The 15,252-nt window shown below is 49.5% G+C and overlaps 1 protein-coding gene across 1 annotated transcript; it reads right to left on the bottom strand.

Annotated features, from left to right (window-relative positions):
* Positions 1-5,956: 5,956 nt before the first annotated feature.
* On the bottom strand, positions 5,957-13,901 carry LOC308425255 (E3 ubiquitin-protein ligase TRIM65-like; the record flags this gene model as incomplete). Its single annotated transcript, XM_080922475.1, has 8 exons — positions 5,957-6,513; positions 7,414-7,476; positions 7,667-7,829; positions 8,614-8,847; positions 9,042-9,137; positions 12,684-13,348; positions 13,608-13,650; positions 13,752-13,901. The coding sequence occupies 8 exons, from the start codon at positions 13,899-13,901 to the stop codon at positions 5,957-5,959; spliced, it is 1,971 nt and encodes a 656-aa protein (XP_080778601.1).
* Between the last annotated feature and the right edge of the window lie 1,351 nt (positions 13,902-15,252).

Below are 15,252 nucleotides of genomic sequence, written 5' to 3'. Positions count from 1 at the left end.
GTTTGCAGGAACGCTATCAGCTCAGAAAGAAAGAGGATAGAGCAGCAATGGACGTTTTATCACACTAAATCTTAAAAGGAAAAAATAGAAAAACCTCACAAAACAAGAAGGGTGATTCCTGAGAAGCACCCAAAGTTGACCTCTGGTCTCCACATTCCACATGAGGGGTACATTACACCTGCATGCACAAACATGCACACAGACACACTAATTAAGTAATCAAACAAAACTCACAAACATGGAGAACTCTCCCAACTCTGTAGAAGAAAAGCAGATAGCCCCATTAAAAACTAGACAAAGTGGATGTGGTGGCCCACTCTCAGCCCTCAGGGCACTAGCCTAACAACTTCAACCCTGGAAGAAACAAAGAACCAAGAGACTTGTGCAAACACCAGTCCAGAGCAACATAAATGTCTCACAAACGCTTAGAAAGATGTTCATCCTCCTTAGTTGGCAAAAAAAAAAAAAATAATAATAATAATAATAATAATAACGAACCAACCCACAAAAGGGTATCACTTCACACCAGCAGGGTATCAGTGGGGATAGCCCCACCCCAGGGGTAGCTTCAGTCACACTAGCAGGGTAATGTCTCACCAGCCAGGTAGCTTTACTCTAGATGACTGGAAGTCGCTGTCCTTATACAGACTGCAGCCTCTTACTTAGAGGTCACCTCTGGGCTCACGCTTTATTATTTGGTTAACAGTCCCCATCTTTAACTGTGAGCATTCTCAGCTTACCCCAAGGCTCCTCAGATACAGGGTTAGGAGAAAAGAGATGGGACCAAGTAAGATTTGCCATTAGTCCCACAGAAGAGAAATCGGAGGCTGGAGGCTGCAGTTGCAGGAAAATTACAGCGTTCTCAGGATTCCCAAGTCCTCCAGGAAGCCCCACCCTAAACTTTGGCCTCCTCTCAATCAAGATGAGGTGGTTAGAGCTCCCACTGGGCTGGGGCATAATCTCTCCATGAGTGGTTTTATTCCTACCTGTGGGATAATTTACTTCATGATCTTTCTCTTTACCTAGCCAGCCTTCAGATGTCAGCTTCAAGGCCTCCTTCTGTCATGCACTGTGTCTTGCTCACTGAACTCCATGAAAGTTAGCAGTTTCCCAAGGGACTTAAAAATGGACAGTGACAAGGACCAGGAACTGAGCTCAGTGCCAGGGTTAGGTGCATTCTGGTTCATGGGTGGGATAGAAAATGGAATTCTGTCTCTTCAGGTTACTGATGAATTACTGGGTCCTGGAGTCCTTTGGAAATGTTCTAGTCACTTGAAAACTGCAGGTGAGCTCCTTACCTCTGTGCCTGTCAGCCCAGCTCTTGGCCCGTGACTCTGATACCCCTGGTGCATCCAGAGCGCCCTCTATTGAGGCATCAGAAACACAGCCTGTCTGGGCTTTGGTGAGGTTTGTGCAGGGGTGTCTCTTTCTGTATGCTTCACCCTTCTGCACCTGTCCCGGGGAATGGTTCTTTGTCCTTCCCCTAGAGTTAAGAAGGCCCTTTCTCTCAGACCTCTGTCTGCATGGCAGCCCCCAGACCCACTTTCTAAAACTGTCATATGCTTCTATACATTTTTATAAACCATACCAAGTGTTGGTCAGGAAAATGCTTGAGGCCTCACAAACCACACTACTACCAAAGCCACTGGCTGCATGCCAGAACCGGATGCTACAATCCCATTGCCCAAATACAAGTTTTGATTCAGGGTGTCAAGAAATCATGCTGCAACTAAGCTAATTAGAGTAGAGGCTCAGGGCTGGAGAGATGGCTCAATGGTTAAGAGCACTGACTGCTCTTCTAGAGGACCTGAGTTCAATTCCCAGCAACCACACGGTGGCTCACAACCATCTGTAATGGGATCTGATGCCCTCTTCTGGTGTGTCTGAAGACAGTGAAAGTGTACTCATGTAAATAAACAAATCTTAAAAAAAAAAAAAAAAAAAAAATAGAAGCTCCTTGACCCCCAACCCTCACCCCATTCAAATTGTATCAGTGACTCACCCATTCAACTTTTACCAGGGCAGAAAATGAGCCTCTTGCGCTGAACCTTGGGCCACCTAAAGATCATGGGCCCAGAAGCCACCTAGGGTCTATGGATGTGTGTGAATCTCTGGAACAAACTGAGCAGTAATCTAACACCCGTGACACATCCAGCTGTGTGGCTTGTTATGGGAGACAAAAGCATCATGGACCTCAATCGCCAGGTAGGCAGAGTCCTGTAGCCACAAATAAGACGTAAGGAGGTGGCTTCTAGAAACACCTGGCAGGAAGCCAGAAGCCATTTAACTGGTGGCCTCATACTCCTGGTAGTTTATTACTGAGCCGATAAACAGGTGTCCCTGTAACAGTTCGTTCCGGTTGATGGTTACCTGAGTAGTAGGCATGCTGTCAGGGTCTCAGCCTGGCTTCTAAGAACTGAAGACATTCCCTCTGCAACCTCCAGGCCTACACCTCCGAATACGGTGAGGTGAGAAGACCTGCCTGGGGCTCAAAACCTGAGAAGTCAGCTGAGTGGGGTGGCTCACACCTTTATTTAACCCATAACCTGGAAAGGCAGAAGCAGGGAGATCTCTGTGAGTTCAAGTCCAGCCTGGTCTTCATAGCCAACTTCAGGTTAGCCAGGGCTACACAGTGACACCCTGTCTCAGACCAAAGACAAACAAAAAAAAAACCTTAAGAAAAGGCAAAAAGCTCAAGTATTCAGGTAAAAGTTTAAGGAAATATCTTTAAGGAGTATGACCAATGAACCATGGCCCATGGAGTAGTTTACCTAGTTTTGTGAATACAATTTTCTTAGCCTCAAGGTTCAGGTTAGAGGCAAGAGGGAGACAGGAATGGAAACATTGTGGTGGATTTGCTCTTTAGTTACCACTTTGCTACTCTGTCCTAGGGTTTACATCAATGTTGGGGAATGTTACAATAAAGTATCATGCAGCTTGGTGACTGAGTCATACCTCTTCTTGTCTCATGGTTAGTGTACCTTACTCAAAGCTGGTCTCTCCACTTGCTGACATGGGAAGCTGGGTGAGATTCCTCAGCAGATATATATGTATCCTAATGCCTGCTGTTTTGTAGATAGGGAGAAGGGATGAGAAGGATATCTCCCACACCACCTGTGGATGGGCACGCTTCCTTTCAGGCTCTGGGAAGGTGGGAATGGAGACAGACAGACAAACATCTCAGGTTGTCAGGTTTGAATGGCCAGCGTCTTACCAGTTAAGCCATCTCTCTGGGCCCAGGCTTGATTTTTTTTTCTTTGTTGTATTTTTAGCTTTTGGTTTTTCCAGACAGGGTTTCTTGGCATAGTCCTAGCTGTCCTGGAACATGCTCAGTAGACCAGGCTGGCCTTGAACCCATAGATCCACTTGCCTTTGCTTCTGGAGTGCTGGGACTTAAGGCGCACACTGCCACCACCCAGCCAGGCTTTGTTTGGTAATGTTACTACAAGTTTGGCCAGAGTCAAGAAGGGCCAAAAAATGCCAGTGGCAGCTCCCATAGGTGGGAAAGGGGAGAGAATTGGAACGAGAAAGCCAGAGTCTGGAATAGAACCTTTTCCCTCTTCCTCCACCAGAGGAGGGGGCTGGTTCTTTGGGATGCCCCTGTATAGGTCCTTCCTAGGGTGGTAATTACAAAGTCTCTGGTGCATTTTCCCTGGAGGAAAATCTGGGGGAGGGCTTTCCAGAGTGAGTTTCCACACTGGCCCCTTCACCTGGAGTGGGAATGGGGTTGGGGGTAGGGGAACGGTCGTCTTAGAGTACCGATGTCGTCACCTCAAGTCTTTTTCTATGTCACATGGTTAAACTGACTTGTGCATTTGTACTTTACTGGATATGGTATGGTAATTCGTGCTCAGTGATTTTTTTTTTCTTGTGCTTAGGACCGTGAGTGTGCTAGGAAAATGCTCCACCACTTTGTCGCACCCCAAGCCTGGCACCCGTATGATGCCCACTGATCAAACCGGAGGAATTTGGATCCAATACTTTCTCCAGTATTATCCCTAACCTGTGACACTTTCTCCTGTGAAGCGGGTGCTGAGCCGTGGCCAAAGGGACCTCAAGGTTCTACTGATTTGGGGACACTCCCATCTGTGATACTCCTAAGGAGTCCCCAAATAAGGAGCAACTGTTTAAGAAAGCAATGCCCCTGTGTGAATGTCCGTCCCAGGCTTCTATGGCTTGTCACACACCATTCTGTAGCTAGCTGTATGTCCTGGGATTGCCAGAGCAGTTGGTTAGCTCCCTAGAGGAAGACGTTGTCAGCCCACTGTCTGTGTGGGTTGCACAGTCACCGTCTTCACTGTCCCTGCCCTCAGTACAGCTGTGAAGGACACACTTAGCTCTCTAATCCCCCCCACATTTGTTTTGTCATTTCTTTTTGTTCCTTGAACTTGCTGTGTTCATTGAGGATGCCTAAATTTCCCACCATCTAGAGCCCTGGGATTGCAGCATGTGATACCAAGACCTGACCGACACTCCCCACCCCCCTCGAGTGCGCTTTTTTTGGAGGGGGGAGGGTCTCATTATGTAGGCCAGACTTGCCTCTAGAACTTGCAGCCATTCTCCTGCCTCGGCCTCCTGAATTGCAGGGATGATTCTCTACTCCCAGCCAGCTCCCTTCACGACCCAGAAGAGTGAGTCAGGTGTGAGACATGATCTAGGTCTCAGGAATAAGAAAAGGCTCTCTCGGGGCTGGAGAGATGGTTCAGTGGTTAGAGCACTGACTGCTCTTCCAGAGGTCCTGAGTTCAATTCTCAGCAACCACATGGTGGCTCACAACCATCTGTAATGGGATCTGATGTCCTCTTCTGGCGTGTCTGAGGACAGCTACAGTTTACTTATATAAAATAAATCTTTAAAAAAATTTTTTTTCTCCTCAATTCGGGAGACATTTCATAGCCTTGTCCCCTACAGGAACAGCAGCCCATGGGAAATAAATGCAGAGCCATCAGAAGACCCTAGGGAGAAAGGTCATTATTTGGTCACAGCCAGATCTTCAAAGCACATTATTACTCTCCCCACCCCAAAAGAAGTGCCTCAAGGAGAAAACAGGGTTACTAATTTCTCCAGGAACTGGCAGGGCAGGGGTTGAATTCCCAAGTGCCCTCGTGGTGGGGGTTCCTCCTAGTCTAGCTGCCAGCTGCCTGGCCCTAGGGGCTTTCTCTCTTGTGACCTTTATCAGTTCGTGGATCATTAACTTGGTTAGGGCCCTGCTTTAAACCCACAGGAACTGTGGCCGGCTGAGTCTGGAAATTCAGAATACAGGAACCCCTGGCTTGGGGGTGGGCAGGGCTTCAATCCAACAGTCAGGGGCCTGGGCCTGGCCATGGACAAAGTTGCAGACTCCCAGGACCCACACTGGGAAAATTAGATCCTAAAGGCCTGGGTGTCCCACACCCCTGCCTCCTCCACACCCACTGGAATGAGTGGAATAGGCTCACCTCGGAAGGCAGCGGATCACGCACATAAACCATACAGATGAGGATGGAAGGTGTAGATTACCCATCCTGTATCCATAGCCTTCCATGCTGTGAGACATCGAGGTACATATTTTACCGAGGGTAGCTGTTCTGCCCACCACACCTCTCACTAGCCTGGACCTCAGTGCTCAGTCCACCAGTCTTGGATCTAAGGCAGGGCTGGGTCCCTCAGCCCCAACTTTCCAGTCCCCAGATAAGCTAGAAATCTGCCAATCCTCCTGTCTCTGTCCAGAGCTACTTCACAATATGGCTACCTAGAGAAGTCGGCTTGACTCAATCCCTGCCCGGTCTGAGAGTGGGAAGCAAGGGTGGCCAATGGGGTAGAGGAAGAGGTGGTATTTACATCAGGATTTTAGCCTCTCAAAGACATGGGCTATCCCCATCCCCAGAGCCCTTCCAGTGTCATGGAGAAGGTCCTGCCCATCTGGCTACATAGAGTCTAACTTTATTGGCAGCCAGCCTGGGCCGGCGGGTGCTGCCTATGCCTCGGGGTACTGCTTGAATGTGAGCGAGGCTCCGCTGCTGACCATGACCGCGGGGTACAGAGGTTCGAGGAAGGAGGTGAGGAAGCGGTAAAGGAGGCTCACGTCGCCCGCCACGCCATAGAAGGACAGGCAGCCGGCCCCGAAGTCCAGTGCCACGCCGAGCGTGTGGTGGTAGGAGCCGTGTAGCACCGTCTGTGTGTTGTTGTGCCAAACGGAGAACTTGAGCGAGTCCCACTCCAGACACCACGAGTAGGGGTTGCGGCCCAGCAGGTAGACGATGTTGCGCCGGGGGCGACTGCTCAGCGGAGGGCTGCGATGGTAGGTGACTCCCAGGCATATCCACGAGTTGGACACCTCGGCCTCCCAGTAGTGACAGCCTTCGGACAGGCCTGGGCAGCACAGAACCTGGGGCCACTGCTTGAAGCCCGGTAAAGGGCTGTTGGTGGTCGAAGGTTCCAGAAGGATGCCCAAGTTCAACACCGAGTGGGTTTCCTGGAACAAGAACAGCTCTTCGCTGGCCGTGGAGGGGTCAAAGTTCAGATTGCAGTAACCTGGGGTTGAAGATGGAGGCACAAGGGAGCCAGGGTCATTGTTCCCAGAGCAGGGCGCTGGCTAAAAGCTGATTTTTTTTTTTTTTTTTGCAAAGATGTTTGCAAAGATCTCACTGGATGCTTCTGCCCTAGGTTCTTAGAAGCGGTACCCTATCTACTGGTTGATTTTCATGAGCCTAGGTTAGCCCCAACTGACCTTGAACTTGTGGCAGCCGCTCCGTCTCAGCCTCCCAATTGCTAGATTAAGAAACCTGACTTTATCTACTTCTTAAAATAGCCCAGCTCCGGTAGGGCTGCACCAGACAGCTAGAGGAAGCGAGTCCCTTTTCTGGAGGGGCCGGGGAACAGGGGTCCCCCCTCCTCCTTCCCACCAGATCACCTTTCTTATTTGTACAGGACAAGTTTGAATGAGATGTGGGGAGAGTGAAGGGTTCCTGGCTGAGGTGAACCAGAGGTCAGAAAATGTTCCATATCTGACCCTCAATATTTCAGAAGCCTTGGGATTTGATCCTAGAGCCAAGGCCAGGGAGAGGGTTTATAGGGACATCACGTAAATGGAAGCTTGGAGACTGAGGAAGAAATAGAACTTACTCTGGTTGACTTGGTTAACCCTCAGGAAATTGGCAGCCAACCAGATAAGAGCAGAAGCTATGGTACCCAAGGTCCAGAGAGCCATGAAAGAGCCACCTCTGAGGTAGGAAAAGACAGGTCCCTCCCCCTCTTCCTAAAGGCCTGGAACCCAGACTAAGTCTCCCTGAGGTCCTCAGTCTGCAGTGTGTGACCAAGAAAGTGAACAGGAAGTGCCCTGGAGGGTGGGATGCAGGTGAGGCAGGAAGTCAAGACACCTAGGAGTCCTCCCTCTTCTCCTCCCTCAGGTTGGCCTCTGGTTCGAGAACTCACACTGGAGTAGCGTCTTTCTGTCCACAGTTGCGGGCAGCACCTCATAGGAGTTCATCCTGATGCCTGGGGGAGATGGACAAGCTTTGATGAGGACATTCTTACAGTCCAGCCTCCTTCCAGACAGAGGCTTGGCCCATCCCGGAGCCCATGTGATCTGGGAAGGGTTCACACAGGCAGGCAGGGCACCACAACCACTGGAGGTGAGGAGGTGCCACTCCCAAATGACAGGACTCCAGGCCTCTCAGAGACTGACCCTTCAAGGGCAGTTGGTTGAGGAAGCTAAGACCTATGTCCATCAGCCTGATGCGGAGCTGGGCCAGGGTCTCTGGCAGCTGAAGGAAGTTCTGTGTCTCCTCACAGTTGGTGCCTAGCAAGGGTTCCACGCAGGCAGGGAAGTGCTTCAGTCTGGGGATCTCCTGCTATGCAGAGATGGGCAGCTAGTACCCCATTAGCCAGTGCTGAGGCACCTGCCAGGGGTGCCCACCTCCATGGGGCAAGGTGAAGGAAAAGTCCCATTTTCAAATGTATGGATGGCTCAGGTTAGGGTTTCAATGGTAGTCCAGCTGCTGTAGAAAACAGGAGGGCTTGGGTGGAGCCTTTAATCGCTCATAAAGATCATTGCTAAGTTCATCCTGTTGCCCAGAGAGGGACAAGGTCAGCAACAGTGTTTGAAATCTGTCCAGGGGTATGAGGGCAGCTGAAAGATCAGCGGTAGGAGGCCCCAAACATAGGGGTTGGTCCCTGGGCATAGAGAAAGTCACTGCCACTTTCTAGTCCGCCACTGTGCCTAGCCTAGCACTTCCCCATCTCTGCCTTGGCTTCCTACCCCCACCCTTTGGCAACACCAGGAACGGGGCTGAGGAGGAATATGGATTTCAATACATAGACAGACTTTGCCTCACTTCTGCCTGTGATTTTCGGGGGACCCCAGGGCACTGCCCCATCCTTTCTTGAGGACAATAAAGGGATAGCTGGTCTCTGCAGGCAGCACAATAAAAGCAGAGGGTGCTGATGAGAGTTTAGGATGCTGACCTGGGGTTCAGTCAGAGAATAGGCAAGGTGATGCAGGCCATAGTGATTTCCTTGTCCCAGGCCTGGTGCATCTCCCCCCCCCCTCTTTGTCTGTCTCTGTCTCTCTGTCTCTGTCTGTCTCTCTGTCTCTGTCTGTCTGTCTCTGCTTGGTCTAGAGGGGGATCTTGCCTGTAGAAACTCCTCATCATTCCTGTTGGCAAGCAGGTTGTGAAGCCAGATGCTGTCCCCCTCCAACTTCAGGAGCCGATTGTGGCTTTGCTGGATAGACTTGCCCAGCTTTCCCAGGGCAGCTGCCTCCTCTTTCTCCACAAAATCCAAGACCTTCATCTGCAGCTGTTTAATCTCATGGAGGATCTCTGAGAAGCAGGCGTTCACCTCGTTTCGCATCGTCTGAATCACTTTCTGGGGTAGATGTGGAGGGAGGTATCTCTGAACCGTACTCCTGTTCCCCACTATACTGGTCCTAAGACACCGCAAGCATCCTGCCTCTGTCCACTATCTCCCTCCTCACAATCTCCCGAATTTCTGGGAGGTCCCAGGGGCCCCACGGAAGATGCTGGGACAGCCAGAGTCGGGGCAATGGTAGCCCGCCGTACCGAGAGAAAATTCACTCGTCCCTGGTGTTTCTGGTTGTCTGAAGCAATGATCAGCATTTGGTTCTCCACATCGGCCTGAATCTTCCGCACTTCCACCTGGAAGGGGTGGGGCAGAAGCGAGTAAGCATCCGGATTCAGAGTGTGGGTCTTGGAGAGACCCCACTGGCAAGTCCAGAAGAGAATTGCCTCATGCACTCACAGGCGTCAGTGAACCTGAGACCACGGTAGAAGAGCAGGCGTATCTTTTTTTTTTCTCTTTTCTTTTTTAAGACAGTATTTGTCTGTGAAATAGCCCTGGCTAACCTGAAACTGGCTTTGTAGACCAGGCTGGCCTCTAACTCAGAGATCTGCCTGCCTCTGCTTCCTCTGCGTGCGCCTTTATGCTTGGCTGGGTTTTTTTTTTTTTTTTTTTTTTTTGTTTTTTTGTTTTTTTGTTTTTTTGTTTTTTTGTTTTTTTTGTTTTTTTCATTGCCTGAGATTCTGGCTCCTCCTTTTTTGGAATCAGTTTCTTTGTTCTTAATAGTGATGACCTCAGGGCTTCAGGACACAGGAAGGAGGAGCTGGGAAGGAATGGATGGATTGAGCTAGGTAGGAAGTGGTGACGTCTTATCAGGCAGAACGTGGATGTAGCCACCTGGGTACCACGGGGCAATGCCGCCTCACTCTACTTAAGCCACAGGTACTTGTAACATCACAGTACAGGGACAACAGTTCTTGGGCAAGTTCCTATATGGAAAATGGTGCTTGCCCCCTGTACATCCAAGGCAGGGGTCCCTTGCTTTGTGAGTCTCACTGAAACAAACAAGGGTTTAGTGATATGATTGCCCCTTTTCTAAGTTCCTGTCTGCCAGACTGATGGTAGTCAGTACGTTGGGGTAGCAAGGTTATCGAATGTACTTGACGGGCTAACCAAAATATAATGACCTCAGCCAGATGGTGGCGGCGGCGGCAGCAGCGGTGGTGCACGCCCCTAGTCCCAGAGCTCGGGAGGCATAGGCAGGTAGATCTCCGTGAGAAAAACCAAACCAAACCAATCTATATTCGAGGAGCTCACTTCTGAAAGCAATACAAATACATAAAAATGTGAAAGTAGAACAAAAAAAAAACAGGTACTGGAAAGGTGGGCAGGATTAGAAATTCAAGGTCATCCTTAATCTCATGGGAGGTTCAAGGCCAGACCGGGCTACTGGGGGCCCTGTAGGACTTGATGAAAGGAAGCTGGCCAACTTAAGTCGGTGTGTGTGCATATATGTGTTTGTATGTGTGTCATGTGCGAATACCTGCATGCAGGGGTACATGTGTATGTGACTACATGTATATGTTGAGGCCAGAGGACAGTAGATGTTTTAAAAAGCCAGCCAGTGTTGGGATTTTTGATCTCAGTATGGGAGGCAGAGACAGATGAACTTCTGTGTTCAAGTGTTCAAGGCCAGCCTAGTCTACAGAGGGAGTTCCTGTCTTGAAAAACCAATGTGTGTGTGTGTGTAAAAGTTTATGAGTTTTGCCTATATGTATGTAGATTCACCACATGTGTGCCTGGTTTAGATCTCCTGGACCTGGAGTTACAGAAGGTTCTGTTGCTAGGAACCGAATCCAGAGACTCTGCAGGAACACTGTTCCTAACCGCTGAGCCATCTCTCCAGCCTTCTCTTCCTTATTTGCTGAGACAGGCTCTCTCACTGAACCTAGAGCTCATTGCTTCAGCTAAACTAGCTGGGAAGGGAGCCCCAGAGATACTCTTGGCTCTGCCTCCGAAGTGCCACAGTGCCAGGGTTTACTAGGGGTGCACCACCATGCATGTCTTTTTTTCCTTTTTTTAACTTGGGGGTTAAACTCAGGTTCATGTGACATAAAAGCAAGTGCTTTACTTATTGAGCAATCTCCCCAATCTTTGTGTGTGTGTGTGGGGGGGCAGAGTTTATTTTATATAGCCCGGGCTGACTTTGAACTTGGGGTCCTCTTGTGTAATCCATTTGTTGCTAATGCTTCAGGTATGCCATGTGCCACTATACCCAGTTTTGGCTTTGTCCTTCCATTGCCATTATTTTCTGTGTACACAGCTGCCTTTGCCTAGATGTAATAATAATGTTTGTGTATCCTGTGCACGACAGTATTTGATCCCCTGGGACTAGAGTTGTGAGTCACCATGCAGGTGTTGGGAACTGAGCCCAGGTCTCTTAACCACCGAGCCTTTCTCCAGGCCCTTGTTTTGTTTCTGAAATGACTTTCTGCTATGTAGCCCCATGGCTTGAAACTAGCTTTGTAGACCAGGCTTACCTTGAACCCAAAGCCATCTTCCTGTTTCAGCCTCCCAAAGGTTGGAAACAGATTCACTACAGGGGCATGTGCATTGTGTTTAAGTCTTGATAGCCTGGAAGTACTTTTAAAAAAATGCTTCTTCTTCTTCTTCTTCTTCTTCTTCTTCTTCTTCTTCTTCTTCTTCTTCTTCTTCTTCTTCTTCTTCTTCTTCTTTTTCATAATAACCTGTTCCTATATCACCCGTTAAGGCTAATTTCTCAGAAGCCACCACCACTTCCTCTGAAGACTGCCACACAAGTACATGGAGCCCTGGGTGTGAGGCTTAATGAAAGGTTTGGGGACCTCTGTTTCTGTGACGAGCTACACATGGTAATAAGAAGGGAAGACTGTTTGAAACAAAACCAAGGAAAGAAAATGTAAGGAGTTAGGAACTGATCATGTTTCTGAGTTCTTTCTAAAAAAGAAAAATTCTGTCCATTATGGTTTGTGTGTGGATGTTTTGCATTATGGTTTGTGTACGGATGTTTTGCATGCTCCCAGGGAAATGGAGTTACAGTTGTGAGCTACCGTGTGGGTGGTGGAGTCAAACTCAGGTCCCCTAGAAGAGCAGCCAGTGCTCTTAGCTGCTGATCTGTCTCTCCAGCCACTGTCTTCAATGGCTTCTTGGGAGGAGTAAGGCACAGGCACATCCTGCACGGGTGTTTCCTCAATGCGTCTCTAAGGGAGACTTGTAAACAACCTTTTCTACCTCATACCACACAACAGCCTTTCCTACCTCATAACCACGCATCATTTGCTACTTCCGACAAGCAGTTCTGTAACCTTCCTTACTAACTTACCAATGCCCTCTCATGCCATAGCATACCCCATGACATTAGCAGCAGCCTAACTTCTAAGAATATTATTATCGTAGGCGCATGTGTGAGTACCAAGGTTCTCACCTGTGGATGTCAACAGACAACTCTAAGGAATTGGGTCTCTCTTCCTTTTCTTCTTCTTTCTTAAGACAGTCTCACTATGCAGCACTGACGATCCTGAAACTCACTATATAGACCAGGCTAGCCTCAAACTCTCAAAGAACCATCTGCCTCTACTCACATGCTAGGATTGAAGGCAGGCACCACCACACCCCACTCTCCTTCCACTTAAATGTAGGTACTGAGGATGGAACTTAAGTCAGGGTAGCAAGCACCTTTACTCTCTAATTCATCTCACCGGCCCAGCCTCGGTGTCTTTTCAGACAGGTCCTCCTCTCAAACCCCTGCCTTCCTCATTTCAGGCATTTGGTGCCATAAAGCCTGGCTTGAGCTGTGTTCATTTCCCCCACGGAAACGTGATGGATTCCCAGAGCCTGGAGCGTACCCTTCTCTCGGCCCTCCTCACCTCTTTGCGGGCCCGTTCATCCTCCAGGGAGGTGGTGTCATGGTTCTTGTGCTCCTCCAGTAGGCAGGCTCCGCACACGCAGCTGCCCTCGGTGCGGCAATACAGCTGCCGGAGCTTGCGGTGTTTGCGGCACAAGCGGTTCTTAAGGTCCCACAACGGGTCCAACAGCTGGTGGTCCTGGAACAGCTGATCCTCAAAATGGCTGCGCAGATGCTTCTCACACAAGGAAGCCATGCACTGCAGGCATGACTTGACTGCCCTCAGCTTCTGCGGAGAGCAAAAGTCACAGGGCACATCTGTGGAGCCAGCCAGGCTCCACACAGGCCCTGCGGCCTGGCTCTTGACCTGGGTAAAGCACGCCACCATCTCTCCGAGGACGACGTTCTTGCAGAGGCGGGGCCTGCTAGGAAAGGCCTCTCTGCACTGGGGGCAGTAGTTAGTCTCTCCGATGGCAGCCTGGTGGTCCCAGAAGTTCTGAAGGCAAGTCATGCAGAAATTGTGGCCGCAGGCGGTAGTGACCGGATTTCGGAACACCTCCAGGCAAATGGGACAGAGGACTTGGTCTTCTAACAGGTGTGGACAGCTGCTGCTGCTCATCAGGAGCTGGAGTGGGGTTCTGGAGGACTGGGAAGAGAGCTGTGAGGGGGTGTTGTCCTGGGCTGGTCCTGAGAAGACAGAGAAAAAAAACCCAGGCATGGCAGAGGGCCAGGGCCTTTTTACACCAGGGGCATAGTCTTTATGTATTGCTTTTACATCTTTCTTTTGGAAGCAGCTGTCTGACCTTAGGGTACCAGGGCTGTGCTGTCAACCAACCCCCATGGGGCTGGGCACTGAAAATCATATTTCCTGGTCCTGGCCCCAGCTGTCGGGAGGATGGTGAAAGGCAGAAGAAAGGATAAGAGGGTATGGGGAGCCTGAACTCACGTGAGATCTTCTGCATGTTAGTGATAGGAGGTATTTTGCTGCCCTGTGCCAAGAAGGAAAAGAGCCATGGAGACTCGGGTACCAGGACCTGCTGCAGCCTCCCTCGCCAGCTTTTGGGGGTGTCCCCATCCTCTTGTGCCCTACCTGTGGACTGATGATCATGTTCTCATCTTTCTCTGTGGCTGCTGTTTCATGGTCCCCCTGTCCAGATGCCCTCTCCTTGAGGATGACCCAAGTTTTGCTGATGTCATAATTCAGGTGCAGCCAGTCCCTGCATCCTGCCTGTGACGTCATCAGGGCACAGGTGTCCCACGGGGCAGCTCACAGTGCTATGCAGTGCCAATGCACTCTGTTCTCACCCCCATCTCTTCAGGCCGAGAGGCTGCTAGCACCTAGGGCCACGTACAAAGTGATGTTCCTATTTCTGACCAAAGAGGGAAAATGGCCACTAAGCAACAGGAGGTTCTGGGCTAACATATGATCCAACCACTATTTTAGTATTTTCCCTCCCCCTTTCCTTTTCTTCAAAGTTGTATTTATTTTTATATATGTTAAGTTTTGTCTGCATGTTAGTGTCTGTGCACCATGTGCATGTAATTCCTGAAGAGGCCAGAGATGGCATCAGATCCCCTGGAGCTGGAGTTACAGATGGCTGTGAGTCGCTGTGTGAGTGTTACGACCTGAACCCTAGTCCCTTCCAAAAGCACCAAATGCTCTTAATCGTTGATCCATCTCTCTAGCATCTCCCTTTCCTCTTCCTCCTCATTCTTCATCATGCAGGTAATCAAACCCAGGGTCTTACACACAGGAGGCAAATGCTATTCCACTGAGCTGCATCCCCAGGGTAGCCAGATTCGGTCTGTTGCTTTCACGTTGTTTCTAACCCGTAGAAAGAGAAGCCAGGGATTGGGAAGCTGGAGGGAGCTTGCTTGCTCTGATTCAGTGGCTTTTGTCTTATTTCCTGACCTTCTGAACCCTACAGGAAAAAGCTTCTAAAAAGTTTCAAGCTGTCAAGTCTGTCTGCGTCAAAAGACTAGCCTGACTACTCTTGTTGATCAGGTGGGGAACAGAAGGCAGCCTTTTCTTATCCTGGGGATCCAGAGAAAGTATTTCAGCATTTTCAACTAATTACACGGCCTGCTGCAAGCTCTTTGTGCAAATCTTTCGTGAGAGTAATAGAGTTCCTTTTCTTTGGGTTCTGGGTATCAAACCCAGGGCCTAGTGTACACCAGAACCCAGCTTTTCACACTCTGGGTCTTGAAAAGTTTCTGGATTCCTACTGACCAAACATTAACCCCAAATCAAATACACAGTATATCCAGGGTGTCTTGCGTCAGCAACAGCAACCTCATAGATGTCTACACACACACCACGTGCACTTTGCCTGATGCATGGAGCCACACCACGGAACCACAAACACTGCCTCACATGCCTCTGCTCCGGCTGAAGACTGTGTATGTTGTGAACTGCAGTGTTTTGACTGTACATATGACGTTGTTCTGCTCTTATGGAAACATAATGGTCTAATTACAAAAATACCAAGTTTTACTACTGTGATCCTCAGCATGTATCAAACTGGGGTTCCACTAGAGCTTGGTGTTGAGGTTTGAAACTGTGATCTTGCATGTGTTGAGCAAGACCTGGT

This window comes from Micromys minutus, assembly GCF_963924665.1.
Source record: "Micromys minutus genome assembly, chromosome: 10".
NCBI lineage: Eukaryota > Metazoa > Chordata > Mammalia > Rodentia > Muridae > Micromys > Micromys minutus.
The sequence above is the reverse complement of the archived record's forward strand: the minus strand, read 5'-3'. Positions and strand labels throughout refer to the sequence as shown.